This window comes from Gadus chalcogrammus, chromosome 4 (assembly GCF_026213295.1).
Source record: "Gadus chalcogrammus isolate NIFS_2021 chromosome 4, NIFS_Gcha_1.0, whole genome shotgun sequence".
Lineage (NCBI taxonomy): Eukaryota > Metazoa > Chordata > Actinopteri > Gadiformes > Gadidae > Gadus > Gadus chalcogrammus.
The window spans coordinates 18,833,879-18,849,627 of record NC_079415.1 but is presented as its reverse complement, the minus strand read 5'-3'; the positions used below and the strand labels follow the sequence as shown (position 1 = coordinate 18,849,627).

Genomic DNA, 15,749 nt, shown 5'->3' with positions numbered 1-15,749 from the left:
GAAATCAATGCTTGGGACAGATACATATTTAAAATATTCAGCTTAACGGCATTGAAACAAGTGACTAGGCTTTGGAAACAAGCCAAATCTCCAGATCTCCAAGCATGGTACCAGACAAAAGAACAAACACTGGAAATGGAAAAACTCAGTTTAAAATCAAATGGAAACTTTAAATAAATTGTACCCAGAAAATATAATTAGAAGGCGAAGCTGACCACTCCCCCCCCACTTTTTTTTCTCCTGTCTTTGTTTTTTATACTTTATTCCCTGTAAAAATGTAGTACGATAAAGAATGCAAAAAAAAAAATCACGTGACAATCGGTGCTAAAATAAAGTAATAATAAAAAAAAGTCAAGTCCCAGATGTCGTTTTCAAGTTTGTTTAATGTTATAGTATTACAACTATGAAAAAGAAAACCAACCCCTCACATATGAGGTAATGTATCTCTACAATAGACACCAGACACTTCGGATCAGCTTGATGCATAATCTGGTGGTCATCTTTTCCATTATATTATCCATTTTGATTTAAAACATTTACCAGAATATAACAGGATTTATTAAAAGCCTATTGCCATTTCAATACTTAATAAGGTCAAGTCGTCTGTAGGACTAAACCGGTCTTAATGTTTCATAAAAACGAGTTGATGGGAGATGATTTGCTTAAAAGTAATCTCATCCATTCAACAGTAACAGAGATTAATAAACTAATAACTACCATAAAAAGTTAAATCTATATGACAAGAGTAGGCTTACATACGAAGTAGAAATTGTATGAGTATAGAAGTTTTTGAACTGACAAATATTAGCCTATAAAGGTCTCATTGGCATTGCTTTAGATACAAAACGCCAATCAACAAACGAAAACCATTACGTTAACAGTTCACCATTTAATAATTATTCATACAATCATGATGCAAATATGAACACACACATTATGCAGATGTGGCAAGTACAGTCCTTTTCTCACGCACCATGACAACAAAGGAAAGGGACTTTCCTGCTCCAAGCTAAGGAAATGTTCCAAGACAGAGCCCATGACATCTCTGCAGGGGGTCTTAGGACACCAAGAGCCATCAGGCTCAGCGGACCTGAGCTCCAACCCTTACACTTTATAAAATAGCTTTCCTCCATCTCCCTGTTTGCCCCCTCTACTTCACATCCTCCTCCCTCCCCTCTTGTTGCCTCTTCCTCCCCGCCCCCCGAAGCCCCCACCCCCTGAGTGGCCCCTCCCCCCGAAGCTCCCAGAGTGCCCTCCCCCGCCGGAGCCCTGTCGCCCCCTCTTGAGGCCCCCGCTCTGCAGGAACTGCTGCTTCTGTTGCTTCCGACGCGTCTTCAGGATCTCATCACTGCTCTTCAACTCCGAGCGGACCCGCTGGCCCCCCGGCTGGGGCCCCCCGGGACTCCTGGACGGCGCGCCTCGACCGCCACGCCCTCGGCCACGTCCTTGAAGGATAACAACATTAATAACAGCAATATCAACAGCGTTTGTATTCATGATTCAGGACATTTCAAAAGGATCATAAATAATGTGTGCTAGCTAATAGCATTGAGGACGTGTTGAACAGCAATGATTAAAGTTGATTTATCAGATTGATGATGCAGAGATTGGATCAACCCAACAACACGTGTGCAACTGGAGTACTTTGTGCTAGTAGACTTTCAAATCCAACAGACTTGTGTAGCAACCGTGTGGAACACACTCCGCATTGACCTCAAGACAAACACAACCCACCTCCTCCGAAACCCCTTCCTCTTCCTCTTCCTCCTCTGCCTCTTCCTCCTCCTCCTCCTCCTTCTCCATCAAAGTCACCATCGTCAACCTTGTACTTCTTCTTCCACTCTTCATAGCTGAAGCGTGGTCAAGGTCACAACATGATATACATAACACACAACAAAGCCTTGGGACGCCGTGAACACATCAACCACCAAACAGAAGGGACAACAAGAAGTCAAGGTCGCTAGCAGTGGAAAAAGCTGGATACAAGTTCTTCTTGTTCTTGGCACTGACCACCTGGCCGGTCTCCAGGCGGACCCTCTTCTTCTGGTCCTCTTTTCCCGTGTCTGTGACAAAGCGCTTCTTCTTGCGGTCCCTTCGGGTATAACAAAAACAGCCAAGGTGTCACATGGAAGTTGAAAGAAGAGACTACATGAACCTAGGAGACGATACTAGCCAGCCGGTCAGGCACCGTGCATTCAGCGGTGTAGCGGTAAGACACAAAAGGAAACAACAATTAACTATTCGATGACAATAGTGTAAAAAAGGATTGATTTCTTACCATTTCATGATTCGTTTATGCTGGTTCAGAGCCCTTCCCTCGTCTCCCATCATGTCTAGGACAGCAGAGGTGGCCTGCTGGTCAAACATAGTGCCCTCCGAGCCCAGGCTCAACCTGATGACCAGACACCACAGCACAACCACAAAGACCAATGAGCACATTTTGTCTTAAAAGGTTACACACACCATAGTAGATGAATCTTCGACCATCGACTTTTAGCCTAGAAGATTAGAGTCCAAAGTGAAGTCTTAAATTTGCTTGCTTTATCTAAAAAGCAGCCAAGGAAAACTAATGTATTCATTTCATAATAATAATTTCTGAAACAGCAAATGTTTGGTATTTGTACTAAAATATACTTTGACAAAACCTCAACCAATGCCAGTAGATTTGATTGTCCAAACCACGTAAAGCAAAGTGTGAAGAGGACAGATGTGGAGGTCTTTACCCTCTCTCAGAGTCAAAGTCTTTAGGTCTGTAGGGGATGTAGAACTCTTCATCTTTGCCGCCCGCTTTGCTCCTCTTCAGCGTTGGCTTCTCCGTCTCCTCGTTCTCCTGCGCTGGTCGTCTACGCTTCCCTCCCACCACCTCTGAGAACACCCCCTGGTGGAACAAGGAGAACACATGAAATAGACTGAATGTCTGGACTCTATTTAACCCTAATAGGGTGCGCCTAGCCTCACATTGCTAGACACAATTCAATACATATTAGTCTGCAACCACCCTGTTCATTTTAGATTTCCATGACCAATAGCAATGAGCGCAGACCAAAATGCCTGCGGATGCAGCTGGATAGACCAACAGCCAATAAGAGCAGCGTGACATAGTGCTTAGCAGAAATTAAACTTTTACGAAATCATGTCGTAGTAAAAAAGTCGAAAATTTTTCTTGTCAACAAAAGTTTTAAGGGCAGTACGTTCATTTTTCAGAGCAGATATACCATCCAGTTATTTTAAAACGGTAGTGGTAGAGGATTTATCCGTTCCACATCAGTTCCCACAATCTTGATTGTTTACGAAAATGCCTAATCAGCGCTCTGTACAGTCATTGTACCAAACCCGCCCCCTATTAGATACAGCGCTGTGATTGGTCCAACCCAGGGCCAAGTAAGCAAGGCTCTACGCATATACCACAGCAAATGACCATGAGCTTGCAGATTGGTCTGCTTCCCAGGCTGGGCCGCGCCCATAGGTGGAATCAACGGCTGCCCGTCCTGGGTGAGAGTGGCGTGGCCCTGTACCTGTAAAAGCTCCTCCTCCTCCTCGCTGCCCTCCACCCCCAGCGTCTCCGCGACGGTCTGGTTGATCGGGATGACGGGGAGATGGGCGTGGAGCAGCCGGCTCTCCGTCACCTGGTCCTCCCGCTTCTTGCTGTACTTCTCCACCAGCCGGGTGTCCCGGGAGCGCTTCCGCCGCATCACCTTGCACGCCACCGTCTTGCTGTTGGAGTTGATCTCGAAGATGGTCTGAAACGGGGAGAAAAGCTTTTCACACAGGTCTATCTTGGGGTTCAGCTCCGGCTCCAATCAGATCTTGGGGGGGGGGGGGGGGTTGTAACCCAGAGACGGTAGGAACCACACCAGGAGACCCCCTCCTCACCTCACATCTATTGTTGTTTCAGAGCTCTTCCTTTACAATAGATGCCCAGACTCACTGATTTGGATTTGTAGCCCTTGATGGCGTCCACGATGTGAAGCCGTTCCAGCTCCATCTTATCCATCCCCGCCCCTGAAGTTATTAAAGAGGGAGACAGAGGATGGCAGTGTGTTAAAGAGCTTCCAGCACAACGCCTGATGTTGGTTAGCCACTGATCTGATCCACCCAGCATGCATTTGGGTACACACTCACATGTGATGTCATGACAACATCCATTTAAAAAAGGGCTTTGCAATGACTCCACCCCCTCCATGTTACCACCAGGTGTGATGCGGATGCGTCGACTGCACTAATGCACCAGATGACATGTTTCTACTATACAGTACTACTATACTTTAGTACCATACTATACTGGCCCAGTAAGGTTTCCACCAGGCGCAGCAGCTCCTGAGATTGGCATTTTCCCACACAGTGTCACACGCTGTCTTTGATATTTGGAAAGAAAACATCAGCAATTTAATAGTGTGGAATAATGTCCAATGTCCAGTTTTTACAGAGGCTAATTTGAACAAATCTGTTCTATTATAACAAGCTATTTTATTCTGCCAGAAAATATCTTCAAACAAACATCGCCACAGTGAGCTTCTATTAAACCTTCATTACCTTTTTAATTAGGCTTTCTTCATTATAGGAACAATGGAATAATAAAGCATTGAGCTGTGGAGAATTCTAGCCATAATCACCATTTCAAATACTTGTGGAATGGCGATACGTCTCCAATAAGAATATATTGTAGTTTTATTGGTCTATATTCCTACAATTTGAGAGACAACTTCTCACCTGAGGGGCTTGTCCATTCATCTAAACACATCGGCCTGGCATAAAGGAAAGAGCAGTTTTTATGTTGACTGCTTCCAATGTTGTGTTGGCCATACTAAAGAATGGTTTATAAAATGGCCAACGCATTTAGTAATTGATTTTTATCGATTCGTTGTTGCAGCCCTAGTAGGAACCCCTCTGACCTAGCAGAGGGTAGGAACCACACAGACCCATCAGAGGGTAGGAACCACACAGACCCATCAGAGGGTAGGAACCACACAGACCCAGCAGAGGGTAGGAACCACTCTGACCTAGCAGAGGGTAGGAACCACACTGACCTAGCAGAGGGTAGGGCTGCAGGATATATCGGCTATGTACGATATATCGATATAATTTCCAAGGGGATACAAGATTTGACAATATCGTTTATATCGATATGCGTTAAAATGGTCAGTTTCCCCCGCAAGCGTCTACAGCGCTTGCCTTGGAGACTGTGAACGCGACCCCTCCCCATCCCACTCTGTCTTTCCGAACGTGCCGTGTGCAAAGACGCCTCATTCCCGCCCCCGCCGCCCCCTCACAACACAACAAGCATGGATGATACCCGTAAAGAAAACGAGACGGCGGCGGGAGACGAAATTGTTTCAAAGAGGAGAAACAACGGCTCCATAATGTGGAAATAGTTTGGGTTTAAAAAAAACAGATGAGCAGCAGCTGCAGGTCATCTGTAGAGTGTAGCAAAACCGTTGCGACTAAAAGTGGAAGCACGACAAATCTGTTCCACCATTTACAGCAGCGGCACAAAGTGCAGTAGGAGGAATGCGTAAAACTCCGTGGCTGTGCTGCTGCATCACCGGCCGCGACAGTTTCTTCTGCCCCGAAACCAGGGCCGGCGCTCGGCAAATGTGTTGGGGGCGCCCTCTGGTGACGCTCTTAATTAATTAATTAAAATATACGAAACAAGCGAAATGAAACCAAACATGTTCCCAAATGGAACGGAGAAGGGAGGGGGCGGGGGATTAAAGTTACGGCGCACTGAAACCCTCACCAAAGTACGCAGGACAATGCGACGAAGCCAATGCTCTTAATGGTAGCTAATGTGTGTAACCTACAGCTTTATATTGTTTTGCATAGGTGATTATTTTGTGAAGGTGCAAAATGTCCCTTTATTTTTTACATGTTCATTCAATTCTGTTGAAAATAACGATACAAAATCACATGTTGCAGTCATACTGACCTATGTTTTAATAAAAGTGCTTGCAACATCTCACATGTGGCTTTTGACTTACAAAAAAAACATCTAACCCACTCTAGAAAATATCGAGATATATATCGTATATCGCCATTCAGCCAAAAAATATCGGGATATCATATTTTGCCCATATCGTGCAGCCCTAGCAGAGGGTAGGAACCACTCTGACCTAGCAGAGGTTATGAACCATACTGACCTAGCAGAGGGTGGACCGCCAGGGTAGACAGGTCCGTGTTCTTGACCCTCTTGATGGACTCCGGCGAGGGACTGGGCCGGGACTTTAGGTACTGCTTGTAGGCGTTCTCTGAGATGTGGTGGATTTGGCTGAGATCCAGCGAGTTCTCGTGGACGGCCAACAGCTGGGCGCCCTCATCGTCTAAGATGCACTGGGGCACCCGGCCAAACACACCGTCCGCATCTGGGAACACACAAAAGGAACCTCTGTCACACTTATAGGACACAATACGAAATAATCAACTATTTGTATAGTTGATTAACAAGTTGTTATTAGACTTGTTAGAAAAGATGCAAAGTTATTATTTGAATGAAACGATTGGGTGAAATGCCGCAGCCGCCTGTCAGATGTTGAGTGAGATGCGCTGTTAGAATATCAGTTTTACCGAGGCGCCGGCCTCTGGATGAGCCAATCAGGGCATCTCATCCCTGCCCAGTGCATGTGACCAACCAGGTTATACTTTAGGGACGCCGCCCCTTTAGCAGAGACATACCTGGCGGATGTTGGGGCGTAGCAAGCTGTAGAGGTCTTCCCAGGAAGAGGTGGAGGTCGTAGACGAAGGGGATCTCGTCTGGACAAACCAGGCTGTAGGACACACCGCTGCGCCCCGCACGCGCCACACGACCTGCCGGGAATCACCATGGGTTAGCCCCGTCCGAGCCCAGTGGCAGAGCGCGACAAACCAAACAGTCACCCAAACAGGGCAGGTAGTGGGTTCAACTCCCATGTTTCAAAATAGTTGCTCAGACCTGCTCATTAATGTCATGCATCTGAAATCACGGCACTGCAAGTCTGTTTGATGAAGCGTCTGCTAAATGCCTAAGTAGAAATTGCTGTTGATAGCACAACAATGTTTTGCCTGGATTCAACAAGCTACAGAACAGCCCCTTAAGCCCGAGATCTTTTTGCGATGGCTATATTTGACCGACCCTGGGTGGCTTACCGACTCTGTGCAGGAACAGCTTGGCCTTGGAGGGAAAGTTGTAGTTGATGACGTTGTCCAGCAGGGGGATGTCGATACCGCGCGCCGCCACGTCCGTCACGATCAGCACCATGGCCTTCCGGTGGACAAACTTGCCGATGTTGATCTTCCTGGCGGTCTGGTCCAGAGCACTGTAGATGTACGCACACTCCACCCCCTCCAAGGTGAGGAGCTGCATATGAACACAGGTTAGAGGGAGGACTTCTCCACAGAACCCCGTCGCCCCCAACCATCTTCATGTTGAGTGGTCGTGCAGCAGGTCCTTACCTGCTTCACGTACTCGACGTGGTGCTTGGTGGCCACAAACACCACCGTCTGCTCCTGGGGCTTCACCACGTGTCTCAGCAGGTGGAGCAGGAGAGCAGGCTTGTCGTCCAGGCGGAGATGGAAGAAGTTCAACTAGACAGGAGGAGGAGAAAACAGAAGGAGACCAAAGCATTGAGTCACGATGATCAGAGGGAGACCAACACCGGGCCTGGTGCCTCCAATGTATCCTTAAAGCAGGTTATAGTGCATGTTGTACTGAAAAGCATGTCATAGTGCATGTTGTACTGAAAAGCAATTTCATAGTGCATATTGTATTGAAAAGCATGTTATAGTGCATATTGTATTGAAAAGAACGTTATAATGCATGTTGTTTTGAAAATAACGTTTTAGTGCATGTTGTATTTAAAAGCACGTTATAGTGCATGTTGTATTTGAAAGCATGTTATAGTGCATGTTGCATTGAAAAGCATGTTAAAGTGCATATTGTATTGAAAAGCATGTTATAGTGCATGTTGTACTGAAAAGCATGTTATAGTGTCACCACATCCACAGAACCCATGCCGATTTTAAGGTGATTTGAACTAAATTATGATCAGAACCGACAGTATAAACAGAGTCATGTAGACTCCGTCCGGACGCAGACCCCTGCCTCCTTCCATTTATTACTCTCGATTAGTTCAATGTCATGCTTTGTAGGGCTGTAACGATATGCATATCGAAACCGAAATCGCGACACTAAAGCCAGGATCCTGTCTCCGGGTGTGAGAAGGCAGAAGCGCAACACGCCCTTTCTAACTCTCATCATCCTTCCAGTCCAGATCCAGCCACGTGATATGAGCCGTTAGTGCCAGGGTTTCCGTTGCCCGGTAATAGAAAAATTAAATGTCAGACAAAATTGTGTCTCTCCGGTCAAATTGTCGGATTGAAATTAGCTAATAATCTTTCTAAATAATAGTCTGCTGACACCGCTCCTCTTATCGATGACGCAAGTCTGCGACGAGATGCCCTCGCTGTGATGACAGCGCTCTTTTTGAGCTCTTTTGGCATTTCTCCACAGCCTTCGAAGTCCTCATATACGATATGAACGACATTTATCCAGAGTGGGAGGGTGGTCAAGCACGCAAAAAAAGCCTGCATGATCCCTGCCTCTAGTGTTTTGTGTGCTTTGACCGACAGTTGATCTGCTTATAGGTCGGAATGAAGCGGCCACCGATTATTGACAGGCTGGGTACTTTATTCTACCGTACTCGTTCGTTTCTTCACTAAACACACACGCTCTCCTCGCTCGTCCACTCACTCGCTGACGTCACTCACACACTGCCAATCTCGCTCACACACATACGCTACTCATAACATTATGCCTCGTTATTGCGAATCAGACAATCATGTTTTTTCCCATCTAATTGAAATTTATGCTATTAAAGATTTCTATTTCTAGCAGGAACGCTGGTTAGTGCTACCAAACTATTCAAAGTACTATTATTTATTTGACATTAATATTTTCAAATACGTAAGCCTAAACCACAAAGCTAGTTGAGGGTTTTCGCCTACCTGCAAGCATCCTCCAACTGCAGTCTTTGGTTATTTATTTATTCATTTAGCTATACTTTAATAGTATTCTTTCTGTTCAAATCTGTTCAGTGTTCCAAATTATTTGTTATTAAATGTTACATTGAGTTAAATATTATACAAGTGTTATTCAAATAAAATGCTTTTTAAATAAAAAAATTGTGGGATGTATCGACCCGTGGGTCAAAAATCGTGATACAAACCGAATCGTGAGTTGGTGTATCGTTACAGCCCTAATGCTTTGCCCAATGTGCAGGAACGTCAAGATCTTCAGAGAAGACGAGGAAGTGTGAAAACTGAGGTGCATATGGAAATGGGATGAAGTGGTTGAAATAATCTAGGGTTTGACAACGCCTAATCAATTTTGTTTTAATAACGTTTATGCTCTTTTATTATTATGCTCATTATTCACGTGACTTTAACATTCCTGCTTGCGTCTGACATACACTCCCCCACGGTGGTCAGATCATATACTGCCGGTTGAACCGTGATGAACAGTATGAGAGAAGACCCCTATCTCAATCCAAAGCCTGACGACCCTCACCTTGAGCTGATCGCTCAGCTTGGTGTCCACATCTAAACGGATCAACACTGGCTCCGTCAGACCTGGAAACAAACAAGAAACAGACTCTGATCTCCATGTATTTACATCCCCATCATCATTATTATAAATTACTTCTTGGGGATTTTTAGAGATTATAAAAACTAAACTGTTATCAACCAAATACAAATAATATAAGGAATAAAAACAGCAGCTCCTGCAGGGTGGAACCTGTAGTAGTGGTAGTTCCCTTTTTAGTTCCTCTTATTATTTGCATTTGGTTGATGGAGGTTCTGCCCTGCAGGAGTGGTGGGTCTCACCGGCTCTGGCGAACTCCACCAGCAGCTTGGGCAGCGTGGCGGAGAACAGCAGGCTCTGCCTGTTGTCTGGAAGTCTCCGGATGATCTCCGTCAGCTGCTCTGCAAAGCCCATCTCAAACAGCCTGGAGGAGCAGAGGAGCAGAGACATGAGAAGCAGGCTACCATGGGCTGGGAGGAGGTAGGGCTGATCCTGACCAAAGGCTTCCCTAGTCGAACAGTCATCGTTAGTTAGAGCCTTGAGTTGACTAGTTGTCGTTTATGATATTAATTTAAATATATATTTTTGTTGCGTCAGAAAAAGGTTCCAGTGCTGAGAAAGATTGCTATACGCTGTGCTACATTAGAGAAATACAAACGGGCAATACCAAGCCTTTATATGTCTTATAAAGCAGTCTTTCCGAAAGACTAGGTCGCGACCCGATTCATTCATGCACTAATTTGTTCTTCTCACAATTTTATAGATATGGCCTATTGTGAATTGGGGAGCGATGGTTTGTAATTATTTATTTATTTTTAAAGTTTGGGAAAAACTGTTATAGAGCGTAACAGTGACCAACAGAAAACAGAAGAAAAAGGCAAAAGGTAGAAGAATGCATTATTTTTGTGAACAAGTGAGGAACTCCTCATCCCATAAACCTTTGCGAACTTTTTCGCAATGGTTCCAACCCAATAGTTTAGCATATTACCTTTGCATTGATTATATTGTTTATAATGTTAATATAAGTTGTGTCATATATTCTGCGTGTATCTGTTAGTGTTTTTGTATGTTAGTGTTTCATATAGTGTACAGCGATGTCATCGACATGGTAAGTCCCTTTGTTGCTGAGGGCAATCACTGCGTAATAATGTCGTTTAAATACGTGAAAATACGTGAATGTGAATTCAGCTAGGTATTCATTCAACATTATGTATTCCTTTGCTTTTATATTACCAAAATTACTTAAAAGCACTGCTAGTGCCATATCATATATTTGTACTTCTATTTTTATCATATATTCTGTTCTATGTTCTGTTCATTTCCTCTACAGCTCTAACAACAACTCTAACTTTCCATTAATATTCAGTATTCAGTCGCAGCAGCACCCGTCTTCCTTTTAGACAGTCTCTGATAGCAGTCAATAACTTTAATGGGTGCAGTAAACGTTTCCTGGTAACGGCGAGCTCCACCAATCAAAGACATTGTGTCACACTTCAGGATTTATGGGTAGTGCAGTGGTTTCAATGACATCGCAAAAAAAACATCGCAAATAAAAATAAAAATAAAACTTGATTGACAATAAAACGACGCATGGTACATATAATTTGGATGGTTACGACATAAATCTTCTAAAATCTCTAATGAAGACATTAATGGGATTTTTAATTCCGGAACCACACTCTTTACATGACTCAAGAAAATCGCATTACTGGGTTAATCCGACTATGATTGGATTAATAAAATGCATGCATACACCTCAGTCTGATTAAAATCCAATCGAATTGAGTTTCTCATAGTCGGATTAAGACCCCTCGATTATTTGATCGATAGTCGCATTAAGCGTGCATGTTTACGGTCAATCGAATTGGAAGTGGATTTTCCGCTCTCCGCATGCTCGAGATCTTTTCCGGGATCCACGGGCTGCTCCGCCGCCGGAGGAGTCCGAATACGACGAGAGGTCATAACAATGGACCGTTGGAGAAATTACATGGACCCCAAGTGAACTGACAACTGGCTACTGAAAGCATCCTCCTCGAATGCCGCCTGAGTTTGTTGTTGCTGGTGACGTAAAGAGGTCAGCCGGTGGCTCTATTATCACTCGTTGAAATGGGTACAGCGCCACCTATTGTACCGGGTTGTGACATGCTCTGGCAAATGAATCGATTTTCTCACCGCCATGCATAATCTGACAATTGCAGTTAACCAATTGAGGAGTATAGTCGCACTATGGCTTTAATCTGATTAAGCTGTGCATGTAAACGTACTGACTATTGCGCTCTAATGGTGGATTAGGAGGGGTTTAGTTACCTGTCTGCCTCGTCGAACACCACGTACTCAACACTCTGCAGCTTCAGGTTCATCTGCTGGATGACGTGCATGAGACGCCCGGGCGTGCCGATGATTCTGGAGAGGTTGTGGGTTAGAGATCAGCTACACCTCCTACTAGGATCATGCTGGCGTGCTCTTCTGCTTCGTGGTTACTCACATGTCAGGGTTCTCGTGAAGAGCCGCAAACTGATCGTCCATGCTGAAAACATCAAGAAGAAAAGGATTTGTACACAGTCCCGCTCCGCGTACATTCATACAACCCTGAGCTGCATTTTGATTCAGAACTGAACGCAGAGTCTGCGTTCAAATTCTTAATCATCACATCGGCCCCCTTCTCTGCTCAGAATTCTAACTGCGCTCCTCAGTCTACGTCTGTGAGCATGTGCAGTGGCCCATAAAAACAGGGTCTAAACTTATAGATCAGTGGATTTTTGGGCCCTATTGGAGCTACCTAGCCAGGGCCGTTCGTATGGGCTCACTTGTGATGGACAAAACAAAGATAAGATAGCTCTGGGATCTGCTAAACATTTGTACAATGGGTGTCAAAGTCTCGACAACTGCGCAATTGACCTGTCGCTAAGTCACGCCCCGTCGTTACTATTCCGAACTCGGACAAACAAACAAACTCGGAACGCGTGTACACCGAAATACGGTATTAGTTTAATAAAAATCATTGCGGAATAACATTGTGACAAAGAAAATGTCAAAAATATTATTGGTCTTATCCAACAGGCCAAATCCTTATTTAAACATTCTCATTAAACATAGGCAGCATCTCCTTCAAAAACCTGTTACTGTCAGAGTTCACACGTTTCTGGGCTCAGTCTTCCGAGGACAGTAAGGTTGAATTACAGCTTGCGTATAAATATAAAATAGTATATAAAATATATAGAATTTAGTTACATGTATAGAATATACATATACACACAAGTATATAATATATAGTATATATAGTCACATAATATATATTATACAGAGTTAGATGATTAGAATCCATAGTGTGTCTCACCCATCTCCACCGAGGATCAGTGCGGTCTTGAGACCGGTGAATCTCCCAAGCTGTTGATTGGAGAAGAAACAATGTTAAGTATTGGTCAAATCTATTTAAAAAAGAAACAAGATAAGTTTCACTGTTAACCTTATAGGGCTTCTACGATCCCACATGCCTCATGGGGTTTTTTCGTTGCCGATAATCGATATGGTATTATATACCATATCGAGAGGACAAGGGAGTTTTAATCAAAATAACATTAGTGTAACCTAGGCAAATCAAAACTTTGTTTTGCCCCGCCTCACATAAGAAACACTGGCAGTTTCCAATGACAAATCATTTTGTGATTCATTACTAAACAATGACACAAACACCATTACTACCAACACAACTCTCTGATATCCTCTGCGTCCAGAACGACGTACCTCTTTGGTGAACTTCATGGTCTGAAGGGCCAGCTCTCTGGTGGGGGTCAGGATGAGGGCCCGGGCCCCTGTTTGGGCGTTGGGGCCCTTCAGCTTCTCAAACATGGGGATCAAGAAGGCGGCTGTTTTACCACTACCTGTCCGGGCCATGGCCACAATATCTTTACCATCCAATATGACTGGGACCGTCTGCCACACAGGAGAGGGTTGGGGTTAGAGCAACATCTAAATACATGGTTGGAGTAATTATCCAATTGGGGCCTACTGCGGTGCAACAGAGAAACGGTGGGCTGACCTTTCGTTGGATTGGAGTAGGGACTTTGTACCCTTTCTTCATGACACCTTTATAGACGGGATAACTGAGACCTGGAACCAGAGAGAAGGCTGTGATACACACACGTCTCAGGTATGGACTGTAAGACCACGTTCAACCCCAGTGAACTTTAGAAAATCATTTCACACCTAGCATTTCGTGAGCAAGTGAACTCAACATGAGGACAAAAGCATGACCTGAACATCAGGAGACGATCTCCTGTCCTCACCCATGGATTGGAACCCTCCGGACTTCTTCTTCTTCTTGTTCTGGCACCGGACCAGCTGTCTGGTGTCTGGCTCCACGTCCGAGGTGCAGCCGTCTGTGGCCGCCGGGAAATGAGGCAACTTTCTGCATGACTGGGCCCAAACAAAATAAAGGAAAATGACCACCCACATGCGAAGTACATGTCAGCAATAGCGTGTACTCATGTCGTGTTTTTTTCTGTTATTTTAGATGGTCACATACACTATTAGCTTTATTCACAGTTTGATTAACGTACAACGGTTATCCTCCATATCTCAATGGAGCAGAGAGCCTCACCAGCAGGAATTGTATACAAGACATGTGAAGATAAGTTTATCTGCTTCATCAAAACAACCGAGTGATATCACCAGCAGGAACCTGCTTTTATACATGACATGTGATGATAAGTAGAGATATCACCAGCAAGGCCCTGCTGTTATGCATGTACTGAGTTGACCTGCTCTGCTTACGTTCTCCTCCTCGTCGCCTCGGTTATCGGTAACAAGTCCAACATCTCCTCCGCTGTCCGAGTCCGCCTCGGGCTCCCTTCTGCCGGGGCGGCCTTTTCTCTTCGTCAACTTCTTTTTTCTTTGAGCCATGTTTTCTACGATTGGCTTGTATTAAAAATAGGTCTGTGTTCAATATACAACGGCACTATGCTCAGACATGAGCGTACCCTGTAGTAAACACGTGTGACTCTACGCTTCCTTTCCGCTCAGTCTTGGTTTAGACGGCAGGTGTTATCGCCCCCTAGCGGCGAGGAGTGGTAGGTAGGCAATTAAACAGCCAAACAATCCACAAAAGATTGTCTCTCTCTCTCTCTCTCTCTCTCTCTCTCTCTCTCTCTCTCTCTCTCTCTCTCTCTCTCTCTCTCTCTCTCTCTCTCTCTCTCTCTCTCTCTCTCTCTCTCTCTCTCTCTCTCTCTCTCTCTCTCTCTCTCTCTCTCTCTCTCTCTCTCTCTCTCTCTCTCTCTCTCTCTCTCTCTCTCCACTTGATCAATCAACTGAATGGATTTAGAATCCAAAGGGAGAGAAATACTCTTGGCCTTCGTCAACACCAGATCTTCTGATTGGGCCATGGAGATATGGGGATAGAGAGAGGCATGGGGGGAGAGCAGACAGGTCAGGAACTGGGCGACTCATGTTTGACATGTTACATACGACCCCATTAATGCAACGTAATGGGATCCAACTGGGACTTTAGGGGTTAACCACAACTAAAAATTATTGTTAAGTTAAGTTAGTTAACAACCATTAGGCCTTTAAAATATAAATATTAAACTGGTAGATATTGAGATGTATTCACTCAACATTTGTTTATTAACAAACCAAGCTTACAACAAACCTTTAACCTTTCATAAAAAGTTGCCTTCACTTGTCTTCTAATAGTTGTGCATGTCTTCTAGTTATTCTAATGCAAACAGGGTTGCAGTAGAAAATATGCATGGCCCTTGTCTGCAGCATTTTATGCAGGAATGAGTTCATTGACAGAACACTTAAACCTCAAATCCAAAGCCCATAGTGGCTGACAGTTGTTGATTATGTCCACTACCTCCCCAATGTAAAACAGCTGTCCTAGGAGGAATTCTGACAGAGTTTTGGGGATTTGTGACAGACTACATCCTCTGGTCTCCTTTGTTTACTTTTTTTGAAGGTTTTCTGTGATTACTCATCACATTTTTTAATAACCGAACATATAGCTCTGTTCATTTGATCTGGAAGTTGATGAATGGCTGTATCAATGTGAATCCAAAGTGGTTTCATAAACCCTGCCTGAGAACAGCCTCTCTGGACTTCAAACGCTGCACTGGAATCTCATATCACTTTCATCTAAAGCCAGTCAGGACATTGATCAAAACCATGTTGTACTTGATCCTGGCGACCTCATCAGAAG

General features: G+C 44.4%; 1 protein-coding gene across 1 annotated transcript; it reads right to left on the bottom strand.

Moving 5' to 3' along the window:
- Positions 1-363: 363 nt before the first annotated feature.
- ddx54 (DEAD (Asp-Glu-Ala-Asp) box polypeptide 54) lies at positions 364-14,587 on the bottom strand. The gene is made up of 20 exons (XM_056588740.1): positions 14,327-14,587; positions 13,840-13,969; positions 13,593-13,663; positions 13,298-13,486; positions 12,891-12,940; positions 12,039-12,080; positions 11,861-11,956; positions 9,856-9,977; positions 9,539-9,600; positions 7,426-7,557; positions 7,120-7,330; positions 6,670-6,801; positions 6,138-6,359; positions 3,929-4,002; positions 3,516-3,740; positions 2,724-2,878; positions 2,279-2,392; positions 1,985-2,092; positions 1,735-1,850; positions 364-1,445 (listed from the first exon to the last, which is right to left on the bottom strand). Exons 1-20 carry the CDS (start codon positions 14,453-14,455, stop codon positions 1,156-1,158), a joined length of 2,670 nt encoding a protein of 889 aa, XP_056444715.1. The 5' UTR covers positions 14,456-14,587; the 3' UTR covers positions 364-1,155.
- Positions 14,588-15,749: the final 1,162 nt, after the last annotated feature.

Excerpts from the sequence above, each read along its gene's own strand:
- ddx54 (XM_056588740.1), bottom strand. The coding sequence starts at position 14,455 with ATGGCTCAAAGAAAAAAGAAGTTGACGAAGAGAAAAGGCCGCCCCGGC. Across the intron at positions 12,081-12,890 it reads CTGATCCTCGGTGGAGATGG|CATGGACGATCAGTTTGCGG; the intron begins GTGAGACACACT and ends TGATGTTTTCAG. Across the intron at positions 6,360-6,669 it reads TACGCCCCAACATCCGCCAG|ATGCGGACGGTGTGTTTGGC; the intron begins GTATGTCTCTGC and ends GTGTGTTCCCAG.